General features: G+C 46.4%; 1 protein-coding gene across 4 annotated transcripts in view; it reads left to right on the top strand.

The window, feature by feature from the left end:
• ABCA1 (ATP binding cassette subfamily A member 1) overlaps nt 1–15,134 on the top strand; it is a 123,817-nt gene that overhangs the window by 73,854 nt on the left and 34,829 nt on the right. For all 4 annotated transcript variants that reach the window (XM_032419052.1, XM_032419051.1, XM_032419054.1 and 1 more), the window contains exons 11-19: nt 266–382; nt 4,944–5,141; nt 5,891–6,096; nt 7,045–7,221; nt 8,902–9,124; nt 10,829–11,050; nt 11,467–11,671; nt 12,702–12,815; nt 14,647–14,818. In XM_032419052.1, the coding sequence (XP_032274943.1) occupies nt 266–382; nt 4,944–5,141; nt 5,891–6,096; nt 7,045–7,221; nt 8,902–9,124; nt 10,829–11,050; nt 11,467–11,671; nt 12,702–12,815; nt 14,647–14,818 (1,634 nt within the window). The remainder of the gene's footprint in view (nt 1–265; nt 383–4,943; nt 5,142–5,890; nt 6,097–7,044; nt 7,222–8,901; nt 9,125–10,828; nt 11,051–11,466; nt 11,672–12,701; nt 12,816–14,646; nt 14,819–15,134) is intronic.

Here is a 15,134-nt window from a genome sequence, read left to right as displayed (position 1 = left end):
GGTGGCTTCAAATGGATTGTATCGATTATGCTCATGGCTCTTCGGGGTTTCCAAAGAGGGAGAACCGCAAGCGTGGCCCAGGCCAGAGCTGACTGGAGGGCCAGCTCTCCAGCCTTGGGTATTTGAATCATAGCTGCGGGCACTTCTTAGGGATGGGAAAAGACTGGAACAGCGATGGAGCATCTCGTCAGGGGGCAGCTGAATGTCTCATGGCCCTGTCTCTCTCCTTTTTTCCTGCTGCCTTTGGGTCCCCAACTGACTCCAGGTGAATAAGACCTTTCAGGAACTGGCTGTGTTTCATGATGTGCAAGGCATGTGGGAAGAGCTCAGTCCCAAGATCTGGACCTTCATGGAGAGTAACCCGGAAATGGACCTTGTTCGGGTGAGCGTCCCTCGGATTACTGTGTGCTTGCTTGATGCTAGAGAGGGGAGTTTCTGGTCACTTTCCCAGAGGTGACTGAGACAGGAATTCTTACATTTAACCAAGATAGATGTAGTAAGCACAGCTCCACCTGCTGGGGATGGTGCACAGATAACGCTTTCATGCACACCCGCATCCATGTGTCTGGTGGTCAAAAATCTGTTTTCCAAGAAACTTAGTGAGGGTTGGTATTGGTGATTGTAGGCCCCTGCCTATTGTCATTTCTGGTCCTGAAGCCAACCATGGCGTCTTATTTAGCCTTCCTGTATCTTGGTAGGGTCTCGACACAGGTGTGGGGGCAAAGGCCTGGCTCCTGGCTCCCGAGGCAGCCACCATTAAGGTGTGGAGGGGAATTGCCCTGAGTGCTTCTGAGCCACTTGAAAGGGATAAGTGCTCTAGAGACAATTAGATTCAAAAGCGGAGGAGTCTGAGCAAGAACAGAATGTTTTCTTTGTATGAGCCTGAGTGCCATTTAATCACATCATCCCTGCCTTGGGCTGAGTCAGAGAATCATTAGACCATTTCCTATCTCCATGGTGAGGGAGGCCTCTTTCTTTTGTTTCTGCTGCCATTAAGAAGCAGAAATGGATTTTACCAGGTTTCTTGTCTTGACACCTCATTGATCAGAGAGGGCTGCTGGGTTTTAGAGGCGGTGCCTGCTTGGAAGGTACTCTCCCAGGCTTAGGACTCCCCCTTGATGCCCTGGGGGTGGGGGTGGGGTGAGAAGTGCGATACCCAGGGGGCCTTCCAGTGATGGGAAAGCTGGAGTCATCTTTTTGCTCTAGTCCTGTTCCATATGCAGAATTCTTAAATTGGGGCCTTTAAAAACTAAGGGACTTGGGTGAGAAAAACATGAACAATAATTTGCATGGATATATGGAATAATTCCTGACTAGTAATAACAACAACTCATGCCCTTCAAGTATGGGTCCCTGTTGGGCTCCAGTCTCTCCTCTAGAAGGGATTCATGTGATCCAGCCACGCATAGACGTAGGTGTGGTCTTGGGCCTCTTCTTACTGGTCCTGTCCTTGGAATCCGATTTTTACTTGTTGGATGTCTTCTCCTTCTGTGTCTCAGAAGATTATGAGGGGTCCTGTTGAAGAGACTCCATGTGTTTTGGTCTGTTGGCAGATAGATGTTTCCCCTACTCTACTGATCAATTGATTTTAAAAAAAAAATTTAAGATTTTTATTTATTTTTTAAGTAATCTCTATATCCAGTGTGGGGCTTGAACTCAACCCCAAGATCAAGTCACATGCTCTGCCAACTGAGTCAGCCAGGTGCCCCTTATTTTAAAATTTTTAATTGAAGTATAGTTGACATATAATATTAGCTGCTTCCCCTACTCTTAAGTGGAGAGTTTGGCTTGGATGCTCCAGCAGCTCCTAGCTCCCAGTGTTTTTATAAACATGGCCACGGCATTTGTTAGTAATTCTGCTGGCAGAACCCAGGATGTGCAATAGGAAATGTAGGAACTGTGGCTGGGGAGGAAGGCATGGCACGGCACATAGTTTGGAGGGCCTTGTGTGTGAAACCAAGAACTTTAACTTTAAGTGCTGGGGGACCATGAACAAGTTTTAAGCAAGGAGAGGTGCAGATACATTAATCTGATACGTCAGGTGGATTGAAGTATGGGAAGATGGAAGGCAGAGACCAGAGTGGAGACTAGCCAAGTGGGGGGCCAGGGCTTCTGCAGGCGGTGAAGCCTGGTGGCTGCTTGATTGTGGAGGGGGAAAGATTTCTAGCAGGAGGATGGTGGGGATGTCCAGTAGGCCAGTGGGTACTGAGGCCTGGAGTGCAGGGAGGTGGTTCAGCTGGAGACACTGACTCAGGGCTCCTCAGTCTGTGGGTGGAAGTTGAAGGAGCCTCCTCAACTGCTCTCTTTTCTCTCTGAAGTAGTGTTCCTCTAAGTCCACAAGCTTGGGCTGCTCAGTCCTCTGTACCCCTACAGCCTCGTGTCTGGTATGTGAGGTGATGCCGGAGGCTTGGCTTCTTTGGGGGTCGCTCTTGTGTTCCTTTCATTTTTCAGCTTTATTAAAGTGTAATTGACAAATAATTGTATATACTTAAGCTGTACAACATGTTTGGATATAGTATACGTTGTGAAATGATCAACACAAGCTCATTAACATATCTGTCACCTCACAAAGTAGCCTCCTAGCAAATTTCAAGTATACAGTATTATTTTTTTAAAATAAGATTTACTTATTAGAGAAGGAGAGAGCGTGAGCAGGGATGGGGCAGAGGGGGAGGTAGAGGGAGAGGGATAAGCAGACTCCACACTGAGTGCTGAGCCTGACGCTGGGCTCAATCCCAGGACCTGGAGACCAGGACCCCAGCCGAATACCAGATTCGGACGCTCAACGGACAAGCCACCCAGGCACCGCGACAGTACAGTGTTGTTAACTACGGTCATTTTGCTGTGCGTTAGATCTCCGGAACTTAACTCATATTGCATAACTGAAACTCTGTACCCTTTGACCTACCCATTTCCCTCACTCCCAGCCCCTGGCAACCACCATTCTGCTTTGTGGTAGCTCTTATCTTTCTGCTGTTTCCAGCTGTGTCTACGTGCACTGCATCACCCCCCAGATCGGGAGGCACTTCTCTGTTGCGTCACGAAGCCCACTGACACTACACTGTTCTCCTTTCTGAGCTGCTCTTTGCCTCCTTCATCGCAAGACCCTGCTTTCTCCCTGCTTTCATTCCTAAGGGTGATCTTAGGTCTCTTGATCCCCTCAAATACCTTGGAATGGCCGTGTGATCAGTGGTCTCATTGGACACATCTTTCTGGTCTTGCTGCCTTCCTGAACCATATTGCTCAAAGCCACACGGGGCAGGGCAGGCCTCACGCCAAACGCCATGTGTCTTCATTCAGCTCTTACTTGTTCCGAGTCCAAAGAAAGCCATTTCGGAATTGCTAACCCATACCCCTGTGAACTTTTGTGAGATAAAAATTTGTATCTGTTAACAAAAATACTTAACGTGTCTTACTGATGATAGTATAAATTGTTACTCCCTATAGGAAAGCAATTTGGGATGAAAATTGCAAGAGCCATAAAAAAAGTGCTATCGTGTGTATCTCCATTCTGTACACCCTCAGGGATGTACACTACAGAAATAATTTTAAAGAGAGAAGTCACTGTATGAGAGGAAATGTTATTGCTATAATAATAGTTATTGTGAGAAATTAGGGGAAAGATTTATGCGATCTGAAGAGAAACCAGAGTGTTGTTATTGTGAGAAATTAGCAATAAGCTAAATTCTTAGCAGTATGGGAATAGTTAATGAAATTATAGTATATATACTCTATAAAACCATTATGCTCCCATTAAAATAATAAATATGAAGCCACATGGGGGAAAAACTTAAATTGTTACTGGAAATAAGACGGATTTAAAAAGTAGCAGTGTTTGGCTCCTTAGAGATTCCATTTCAGTAGAACCAGAATTTCATCTCTCCCCTTGAAGCTGTGACAGGTGTTACACCTGCTTCTCCTTTTCCATGAGCTGAGTTGGAAGCTAACCCACTTTCCTGGCAGCACCTGTGTGGGTTTCTGCCCCAGCCCTCTGGATCTACTGGTTGAACACCAGATTAGTTTGTCTTTCTCTTCCATATTGACTCACATGGGAAACCAACCAGCCAGGGAACAAGACATGAAAGACAGGGCTCTTCTGCATCATAACCCATGCATCCTGCAATTTTACTTGGTTTTATCACGGCAGCATGTTCCCAAACTAAACAGCACAAGTGGGTTTGTCTTAATTTAGTCTAGAGATAAGGTCATGAGGAGTCATCAGCTTGAGTCTCAAAAGAGGAAGACAATATAATGCGAGGGAAGGTACGGTAGAATCAGAATCCATGTTTCATACCCTGGCTTTCCTACGTATTAGCTGTGTGACTTTATGTTAGGGACTTGACCTTTCTGAACCTTTTTCCTCATCTGTAAAAATGGGAACTTTTGGACAGATCTTGCTCATGGAGTTGGGTGAAGTAAAACATATAAATAATCTAATATAAAAATTGTGCAGAGTAAGTATGATCATTGTTGTTCCTGCAGTTGATACTATTAAGCTAGGCTGGAAACATGGACTCTGGATTCAGACTAGTCTGACTTTGAGTCTCAGCTCCATGTCCTGTTAGCATTATGACTCAGCCTTGGTTAAAATCATACTTTAAAAAAAAAATTGTTTTTTTTAAGATTTTATTTATTAGAGAGAGAGAACACAAGAGGGGGGGAGGGTCAGAGGGAAAAGCAGACACCCTGCTGAGCAGGGAGCCTGGCGTGGGACTGTATCCTGGGACTCCAGGATCATGACCTGAGCCGAAGGCAGTCACTTAACGGACTGAGCCACCCTGGCGCCCCCATACTTTTTTTTTTCAACCTCGGTATTCTTATCTATAAAATGGGAACAGTGTTATCTACCTCACATAAAAAGGTTAGGTTTTGTAAATCGTATAAGACTTAGGATCTAGACTGAGTTGGTGTTTATTGATTGTACTTTCTTGTTGGAATGGCAGACACTATTGGACAGCAGAAGCAATGACCACTTTTGGGAACAGCAGTTGGATGGCTTAGACTGGACTGCCAAAGATATCCTGGCATTTCTGGCCAAGCACCCAGAGGATGTCCAGTCTGCTAACGGCTCTGTGTACACCTGGAGAGAAGCTTTCAATGAGACTGACCAGGCAATCCAGACCATCTCTCGCTTCATGGAGGTGAGGATCTGTTCCATGGATCATTTAGAAGAGTCTTTGGCTTCTTTCTCTGAGGTGGTGCAATAAGGTTTGGATTGGAGGAAAGTTTAGAAATAATGTGTAGTCTTATTTCCAGTAGTATCCTTCAAACCTAATATAGGGTTTGGTGTACAGAAGGCACTCCTAAATGTTAGTTGAATGACTGAATGAATGAATAAATGGACCTAACTCTAGCTTTATTCTCTCTGACTGAGAAGTGTTTCTGTCCATTGTCTTCTAGGTTTTCCCCAGGTTTCATAGCTCAATACCTAATGTCAAGAAAGCATGCCCTTAAAAAGGCTTTATTTATGAAGTTTATCTAAGAACTAATAGGACACATTATATTTTAAAAATCTAGTTTTAAAAATTATGTGACTTAATAGGGACAAATAAGCGTTTTTTGTTTGTTTGTTTTGTCTGCTTATTTGGTTAGTTGATATTCAAAATTGCCAAGAAAACAGAGGAAAAGGAGGTATGATCCTTGTTTCAACCTCTTTCCCGCCACAAAAATCCATATAAGTAACTTATCTCTAAATACTTCTAGCATTTCTCTTAAGTTGTAGTTAAAAAACAAAAGGATCCATTCTCGATCGAATATTGGAAAATGACTTTGGAGAGGGTGAGGATAAAATGTCACGCAGTTAGCACGTCCCTCTTAGGACAGAGCCTGCCTTGGGCACTGCGTGTTTTCCTGGCCCCCAGCGTTCTCATGAAGGCTCTTCTTCCGTCAGTGTGTCAACTTGAATAAGCTCGAACCGGTAGCAACAGAAGTCCGGCTCATCAGCAAGTCCATGGAGTTGCTGGACGAGCGGAAGTTCTGGGCCGGTATCGTGTTCACCGGAATCACTCCTGACAGTGTGGAGTTGCCCCGTCATGTTAAGTACAAGATCCGAATGGACATTGACAATGTGGAGAGGACAAATAAAATCAAGGATGGGTGAGTTCAGTCTCCCCACACCAGCCAGTTTGGGGGAAGTCAAAAGCAGCTAAAATGACTAGAGGCACTTTGTTTTAAGTAATAATTTGGTAGAAATTTCACCCCAAAATAACTCCAATTGGTGGCATGATTTTGGTGAAAGAGGCACATTCATTGCTAGAGACAGTTATTTCAAAGGTCATAAAATAATCATCTTTTGACTCAGCATTTCCACTCAAGAGAATTAATCCTATGGCATTAAATCAACAGGTAGAAAAGAAGAAATAAAGCCTTCAGGTTCCCTGTGCTAGCATTATCCATTTTTACAAAAAGGGGCAAACAGCTAGTAAAAAAGGGAATGATGAAGCAAATTTTGGTATGTCCACTTGATGCAATGTTAGGTAGCCAAGGAAGGGGAAAAAAACCAAACCAACATTCTGGTGGTGGTATGCTCATTCTCGTTATATCTGTTTAAAAATATGTGATTTCACTCATATGTGGAATATGAGAAATAGTGCAGAGGATCATTGGGGAAGGGAGGGAAAACTGAATGGGAAGTCATCAGAGAGGGAGATAAACCAGGAGAGACTCTTAACTATAGGGAACAAACTGAGGGTTGCTAGAGGGAAGGGAGGTGGGGGGATGGGGTAATTGGGTGATAGGCATTAGGGAGGGCACGTGATGTAATGAGCACTGGGTGTTATATGCAACTGATGAATCATTGAACTCTACATCTGAAACTAATGATGTACTATATGTTGGCTAATTGAATTTAAAATAAATAAATAAATAAATAAATAAATAAATAAATAAATAAATAAAAATACGTGTACAACTGAGACCATAGAATAAGATGTAAATATATAAGATGAAAATAGGGGCTCTGTCATGGTGGTGGGATTGTGGGTGATTGGCTTTTTTTGATGTATGGTTCTAAGGAATATTTAGTCACCTGTGATTTGGTTTTAGGTACTGGGACCCCGGTCCTCGGGCTGACCCCTTTGAGGATATGCGGTATGTCTGGGGGGGCTTTGCCTACTTACAAGACGTGGTGGAACAGGCGATCATCAGGGTGCTGACGGGCACCGAGAAGAAAACTGGTGTCTATGTGCAGCAGATGCCCTACCCCTGTTATGTCGATGACATGTAAGTTACCGCTGAGCCACCATCTTCACGGAACTGGGTAACACTGTCCCCAGAGGGAGTACCTGCACATACATACTTATACACACATGCGTGCACATACATCCAAAGGAGGAGATAGGATGCTTTGATTTTATGTATTTTACATGTGTGTTGATACAAAAAAATCTTTTTTGAAATTCAGTGAAGATTTTAGGAAATAAAATGCCAGGTGTAGGTCGTTGATGGTTCCAGCCACATGGACACACATGTGCACATCCTGGAATCCTCCCTCCTTTTTCATCTGTAGTTACCAGTGCTTCTGTTTTTTACATATCCTGCCCTTTTGGTCAAAGTTTGCTTAGTCTGCAAATTTCAAATGTGTCATGACAAACACATGCAAGCACATACACGCACATACATCCCCCAAACACAGAAACAGTGATCTAGACCTATAAAAGCTGCCTCCAGGTCCGTTTGTCCGCTTACTCTTTATATGTGGTAAACTGCATTTTGAAACAATCTAAATAAAACTGAACAAGGCCTTTTTATCTTGGACTTCAGATAATCTTTCAGTGCTTAGTCACTAAGCTGACAAGATCTCGTTGTGGAAACTATGCTTTTGGATCTAATGATTTTTTTTGAGAGAGAGACAGAGAGAGCGGGGGAGGGGGGAGGAGGGGCAGAGGGAGAGAGAGAATCTTAAGTAGGCTCCACCCGGGTGTGGGGGCTTGATCTCATGACCCTGAGATCATGACCTGAGCCGAAACCAAGAGTCAGGTGCTGAACTGACTGAGCCACCCAGGCGCCCCTCTAATGATTTCTTGTGAGCGAGCACGGGCAGAGGTGTAGTTGCAGGCATCTGAGATATGTAATGTCTCTTCCAAATTCTGGAAATTCTCTCATTCTCCATTGTGCTGTATGTGTGTAGGGATCAGAGTGTAGGAGTGGGGTTCCTCTTATATTTGTTCTATGTTTTGCACTGAGCAGCTGTTTCCTTGCGTGGCTCGCTCTGGCTTTTCCAAGTCACCCTGAATTATCTTGTTTTTCACCTTCAAAAAGATTAGCCAGAGTTTTCCAAAGACCCCCCTCAGCCAAGATTTACTCTAGAAGGGATGTCTTAAGATGAGAACAGGAGGGAGCTTAGCGGCATTAAGGGCCTCTGCCTGTTGTCACATGGCTGGTAAGTGCCTAAGTAGTAAAGCTGGGACTTGGGCCTGGGCTCCAGGGTCCAAATTCTGTGTCCTTTTTACTTCACGGCCCACTGCCTTTCCTATTCCAGTTTGGAATCTGAAATATGACTGACAAGAGCTGCCTGAAGTCTATATCTGCATTATCTGTGATAAAAGTTGCGCAAGGCAGTAGGGACATGACCTTGGAGAAGTTGAACTCTCGTGAGAGAAGGAGTTGGTTTTTCGTTTTTGTTTTAGTACTTTAAAATAACCCACACCTCACAGTTACCTAGTGACTAAAGCAGGCCCCAAAGAAATTCTACTTGGCAGCACTTTGTTGGTCTGACTGTTAATACTACATTGTGCTCCTCATGAAGCATTTGGTAACCTGTACGTTTTGGAGTCCGGAGAGCCTGCCCCTCGTTCACTCAGTCTTGGGGCTTCCTCTCGCACGCAGGCCCTGGAGGCAGCAGCCTCCGAGCCTGAATCTCACTCCCTGTAATTCTCCTCCGCCCTTCCCTGGGGCCTCCAGCTTCCTGCGGGTGATGAGCCGGTCCATGCCCCTGTTCATGACGCTGGCCTGGATCTACTCCGTGGCTGTGATCATCAAGGGCATCGTGTATGAGAAGGAGGCGCGGCTGAAGGAAACCATGCGCATCATGGGCCTGGACAACGGCATCCTGTGGTTCAGCTGGTTCATCAGTAGCCTCATTCCTCTGCTCGTGAGCGCCGGCCTGCTTGTGGTCATCCTGAAAGTAAGGCTGCCACCCTGGCTCCCTGCTGCCCAGGGACTCCTAAACAGCCCAACACAGGCTATGAGGAGAAAAGCAAAGATTATTTGGGAGGGAACGGGTCAGACATGTCCTCTCCTGCAGTTTCCTTATTCTGTATTTGGGGAGAGTGAGAGTGACTTGCCCAGGGTCAACCCAGCTGGCTAGCGGCTGAGCAGGGCTAGAACCCAGGGCTCTTGCTTCCCATGTAGGCACACACCTGTGCCATGACATCTGCTGGGCAGTGGTTCGTGGCAGCATCTGAGAGCTGTTCATTTCCTTAGATGTATTGGGGGGTGATTCTGCCAGAATTTCTAAAAACCACAATCAGAGGGATACATATTATTGCAGGTTAGGTTTTTCTGGAAGCAGAGGCTGAGAGAGTTTGGTGCGGGGCTTATTATTCAGGATCAACATCTGTGGAAGGGGTGGGGAATGCAGAGGTTTGAGCATGGGAAGGAGCTGTGAGGTGCAGTGCACGGCCAACCCCACGGGCACTTGGGACCATATACAGCTCACCAGAATTGTGCCTCATTGAGCTGAGCTGTCCAGCCCCAAGGCCTCCCTCCCTGACACCCCAGACCCCGGGCCCTTCAGTCAGTTATTGGAATCATGAGCCCCGGGGCCAGGCAGCTTTCTGTGGCTGTGACAGACCCAGAGGAGGTTGACATCTAGAGGTTGTCTGCTGCGGCAGCTGGGCAGCACGTTCCCCCTTCAGGGGGACCCCAGGCAGTGCTGTTCTGTGCCACCCTATATGTTAATAGGTTTATATGCTAATCTCCTTTCCTTACAGTGATTTGTTTTAAGGAGGCATCATGTAAAAAAATATTTTTAAAGAGAGGGGAGTATGAAGGGTGAGGAACTAATATTTAGGTTAATACTAGCTACTGTTAATACAAATGAGCACTTACTGATTGCCAAGCACTGTTTAAAGCACATTCACCTGTGCTTTCTGATTATATCCTCACTAACCCATTTAACATATAAAGAAATGAGGCCAAGGAAGGTTAAGGGCTTCCCCGAGGTCACCCAGCAGTATGACAGAGCGATTCTCGCTGAAATCAACCCCTGCTCATGCTCTGATATCTGACTGCAAGGGTGGAGCTCCGCGGTAGGGGTGGTGGTCCTGTGGCTGGCGGGGAAGAGCTGCTCTGCGACCACGTGCTGGCTAGTCCTCCTCAGACACACCCAGATGAACTGGCTAGAGATAGACTTGAAAGGCCCACAAGAATTTGGATGATTGTGAGAATGCAGAATCCATGGCAGGTCATCAAGGGGGAGAATAAGATTTCTTGGCCCTTTTCCATGACCTTTAGAGGGAGAAGTCCTATAGGATGCTGTCGCCCACAATTCTTTCTTGGTGTTGAGAGTCCTGGTCTTTATAAAAGGAGACACCAGGTAAACAATATTTCTTGGAGAACCAAAGAACAAAATTGTCCATTGAGTTGAACCTTGATGAATTTCAGTCCCAGACTCTTTCTCTTCCTGCCTCCACTCTTACTAGGCTGTGTGGTCTCGGGGTAGTCGTTATCCTTACTTAGGCTTCAGTTTCCTGATCAGAACAATGAGCTGCACTGCTCCTCCCTATTATCTCTCAGATGAGTATGAATAAACTCTTCTTCCCATAGATCATGCGAGGACGTGCGTGCTTGTTGAGACAGCACATTTAATAGGTCTCTTCCTTCCCAGTTAGGAAACCTGCTGCCCTACAGCGACCCCAGCGTGGTGTTTGTCTTTCTGTCCGTGTTCGCCGTGGTGACCATCCTGCAGTGTTTCCTGATCAGCACACTCTTCTCAAGAGCCAACCTGGCGGCAGCCTGTGGGGGCATCATCTACTTCATTCTCTACCTGCCCTACGTGCTGTGCGTGGCATGGCAAGACTATGTGGGCTTCACGCTCAAGATCTTCGTGGTGAGGAACCACCCCTGGGTGGTAACTGCACGCACGGCGGCCCCTGGCGCTTCACGTCCCCTTGCAGTCCAAGCCGAGAACGGGAAATGAGTGTGTGTGTCTGTGTGTGGGGGTGCAGGATTGCTGAGCCTTTGGGGCATCTTTGGAAGCATAAAATTCTAAAAGTTTTACACTCTGTCATGCATGCATTTCTGAAATGTGTGTGCATAATGAGGGGTTATAAATAGAATCCTTTTCTATGCTGCTAGTGAGCCCACTTCCCTCAAGGGATCTGTAGGTGAATACTTCCATATCTTGTAATTGATCCATTTTGCAAATTCAAATTTCTCTAGGTGAAATTTATATTAGAAGTGCCAGAAAATGAGAGACTAGGAGATGGATAAGATGGATAAGTGACTTTTGCCTCTTTCTCACAGAGCCTGCTGTCTCCTGTGGCTTTCGGGTTTGGCTGTGAGTACTTTGCCCTTTTTGAGGAGCAGGGCATTGGGGTGCAGTGGGACAACCTGTTTGAGAGCCCCGTGGAGGAAGATGGCTTCAACCTCACCATTTCAGTCTCCATGATGCTGTTCGACACCTTCCTCTATGGAGTGATGACGTGGTACATCGAGGCTGTCTTTCCAGGTACATGGGGCTTCCACACAGCTTTAGCCATCGGCTGGGGAAAATGTAATTTCTAGTTGCCAAGCTCTGCCCGGTCTGTGGTGGAGTTTCTGTAGGGCCTGGGGCTCCCTGGAAAGTGGTTAGGGCTTTAGACCCACGGCAAGCCAACAGTCCGAGGAGAAGCAGCTGATGCCAAAAGTATTACTGCTGCAGCTCTCATTTCCTGAGCCCTGTGTGCCGGTGCTCTACCAAGTGTTGTGTAGACTTGGGGACTTGCTCTTAGACCCACTTTTTTGCAAATGAGAGAAGTAGGACTCAAGTACCTTGCCTGTGGACACACAGCTGGTCAGTGTTGGTGCTTGGGGGTGAACCCAATTGGGTCACACTGGGTCAGCTAGTCTAGAGGGTTCCTCCTTCCAATGCTGGCCCAATTCTCTAATTCCGTATCCCCAGAATGAGCCACCAGCAGAGGTTCTGTTTCCTGAGTACAGCTTGTAAAGAGTAAGATATGTTGGCTCTAAGCCCTTACCTGTGATTTAATCAAACTAACATTCATGAAAATTCATTTTAGTACTTCCCTTAAATAAATCTCCTTGACCAAGACCTGCCGTGGATACGTCTTTATACAGATCAAATTCTAAGAGAGTGAGGGTTAACTTTTTCTGCTTCCCCTGGTTTTCCTCTAAGGGAGTGTATGTGGAATGTTCATTACCTCTACTTGAGCTTCCTGCATTGATAGGCAATTTTGTATCCTACAGATCTGGGTTCAGATTTTGAGCCCTTCCATTTACTGTCTGAGTGACCTCAGTAGGCTACTTACCCTCAGTTTCCTCATCTGTAAAATGAGTGGCTGATAACCTGCCTCGTGGGGTTGTTTGAATGCATAGTAGGTGTCAGCAGATATGAGCTCCCATTATCCCCACCTCCATCCCAGGGTGGTGTCACCTCCAGATGCTGTGTCAAGGAGGCAGTAGTTCTGGCTGGGATACCTCGGGAATGCTAGGATGTTGCTGTGCTTGGCTTCCATCTTGGTTTTTATCTTCGCTTGCAGGCCAGTATGGAATCCCCAGGCCCTGGTATTTTCCTTGCACCAAATCCTACTGGTTCGGTGAGGAAAGTGATGAGAAGAGCCACCCTGGTTCCAGCCAGAAGGGAGTATCAGAAAGTAAGTGCTGTCAACCTGCCCTTCCCTTAGCCTAAGTGCTGTTGCCCCACTGACTGTCAGGGACAAAGGATAGCTTTAGCCCTTTAGAGAGTCTGAAACCACTCTAGGAGCAAAGAAATCACACACAATGCATCTTTCCAAATTCTCCCATGCTATTCGTGTCCAGTGCTATTGTCGACTTATTGGGGAGTCACTCTCTTGGTCCCTGAGGGCCATTGCCTTTGTTTTCTTGGCTTCTAGGAAAGAGGCCCTTGATATCTATACATTCACCCCCCCACCCCCCCCAACACACACTCTTTATGATAAATTAACAGCTAGGAAGAGGGGGTAAAGACAACTGTGATTGAAGAACCATAACCTCGCTGCCCGCCTCGTCATGGTGATGGAAATATGAACCTGTGTAGGCTGCCACTAAGTGGCTGTCAGAGCTCAGCCTGTGCTTCTTGATGTTCTCACCCTTCATTATCCAGAGCCCTAATCCTCTCCTGGCTCCTGACTGTAGGTGGAGGTGCCCACAGTTTAGCAAAGGCTCTGCCTTCTGGGCCGTTTGCTCTGGTTCTTGGAGAGAAACTGTTTTTGTGTTCAGTGTGGCTTCCTAAGTACTTAATGAGTCCCTTTCCTGCTGGTCTCTTCTGTGCCTTCACCTGGTTGCCAGTGGAAAAGTCTGCTGTTCCTTAGGCATACTGGACAACCTACAGCCGGCCCTTGCCCACTGTCCCAGCCTCTTCTCCTGCTCTTCCTGCTCTGCTTGCCCAGTCTCCTCTTTACACCAAGCTTCTGTGTCAGTCTCCTAGAACACGTTCTGTTCTTCCACACCCCCATGCCTTTGTACATACTCTGTCCTCTCACAGGAGAGCTCTTTCTCCAACTTGCCTGCCTTCCTCCTCCTTCCTCAAGATCTAATTCTGTACCTCATCCCTGAGTAGTCCTTCTAGATTCCCAAGTAGTCAGTCAGTTCCTCCTCTAAGATTGCATGGCATTGAAAAACAAACAAAAGGCTTTTCTATTTAAAATAATTGTAGACTCATGGATGTTGCAAAAAAAATAGTATTGGGAGGTTTCCCTTGTGCCTTTCATTTCCATTTCCCCCGATGGTAACACCTTGCATAACTACAGCACAATATCAAAACCATGACATTGACACTGGTATAATGTGTAGACCTTCTTCAGATTGTAGAGTTTTACATGTACTCATTCACGTGTGTGTGTTTAGTTCTGTGCACTTTGTCACATGGAGATTCATGTAATCACCAGCTCAGTCGAGACGCAGAACTGTTCCATCCACACAGACTCCCTCATTCTGCCCCTTTAAAGCCACCCCCCTTCCTCCCCAGTCCCTGATACCTGTCAGCCACTACTCTGTTCTCCACATGGTATTTCCAGAATGTGATATGAATGGAACCATATAGTATGGAACATTTTGAGGTTGGCTTTTTGTCATTCAGCATTATTCCCTTGAGACCATCCAAGCTGTGTTGCATATCAACAGTTCACTCCTTTCCATTGCTGAGTCGTGTTCCACGGGCTGGGTATTCCACAGTTCTACGGCATTTTTAGATGTGTTTTTTAAACCGCTTTTTGCCTCCTGTATTTTGATTCCTTGTCAAGTCTTTTTCTCCCAATAGACTGTGAATGCTCCTTTATCAGTGAATTCCCATCACCAATACTCCTGCCCAAACAGGCCCTAAATAAATGTCTGCCTGAGAAACCAGAAGTATGCGTGGAGAGAGGACAGCTGTGGGAGTACGAGCCCAGCCGCCATGTCTTTGTGCCCCACTCGTCGGTATTTGCCATGGTTCATGCCCATCCTCTGTCTTCTGTCTCCTGACAGTCTGCGTGGAGGAGGAGCCCACACACCTGAAGCTGGGCGTGTCCATTCAGAACCTGATGAAGGTTTACCGGGATGGCATGAAGGTGGCTGTTGATGGCCTGGCCTTGAATTTCTATGAGGGCCAGATCACCTCCTTCTTGGGCCACAATGGAGCTGGGAAGACCACCACCATGTAAGAAGAGGGTGTGGCTGTCAGAATCAGCTGCGGGCAGGTTCCGTAGCGCAGTTAGAAGTCAGGATGCAAGGGCATTGCGTTGGTCACTGGGGCAAGGGCAGCGCCGGGGAGGAGTTGACGAATGTAAGATATTATCTCATCACAAGAGTGCTTTCCCCACGGCTGGTTTTGGCTAGATATCTCCTCGGCCTGAAAACAGCCTGGGAGCCCTCTTGGTGACCTTTCCCATTTGGTTCTCAGAATTCTGCACTGTTCCTGGAACCCTAAGGCTGTGACAGCTCTGAGAAAGGGTCTCCCTTTTGAGCTGGTTTGG

This window comes from Phoca vitulina, unplaced genomic scaffold (assembly GCF_004348235.1).
Source record: "Phoca vitulina isolate PV1807 unplaced genomic scaffold, GSC_HSeal_1.0 scaffold21, whole genome shotgun sequence".
Classification (NCBI taxonomy): domain Eukaryota; kingdom Metazoa; phylum Chordata; class Mammalia; order Carnivora; family Phocidae; genus Phoca; species Phoca vitulina.
The sequence above is the reverse complement of the archived record's forward strand: the minus strand, read 5'-3'. Positions and strand labels throughout refer to the sequence as shown.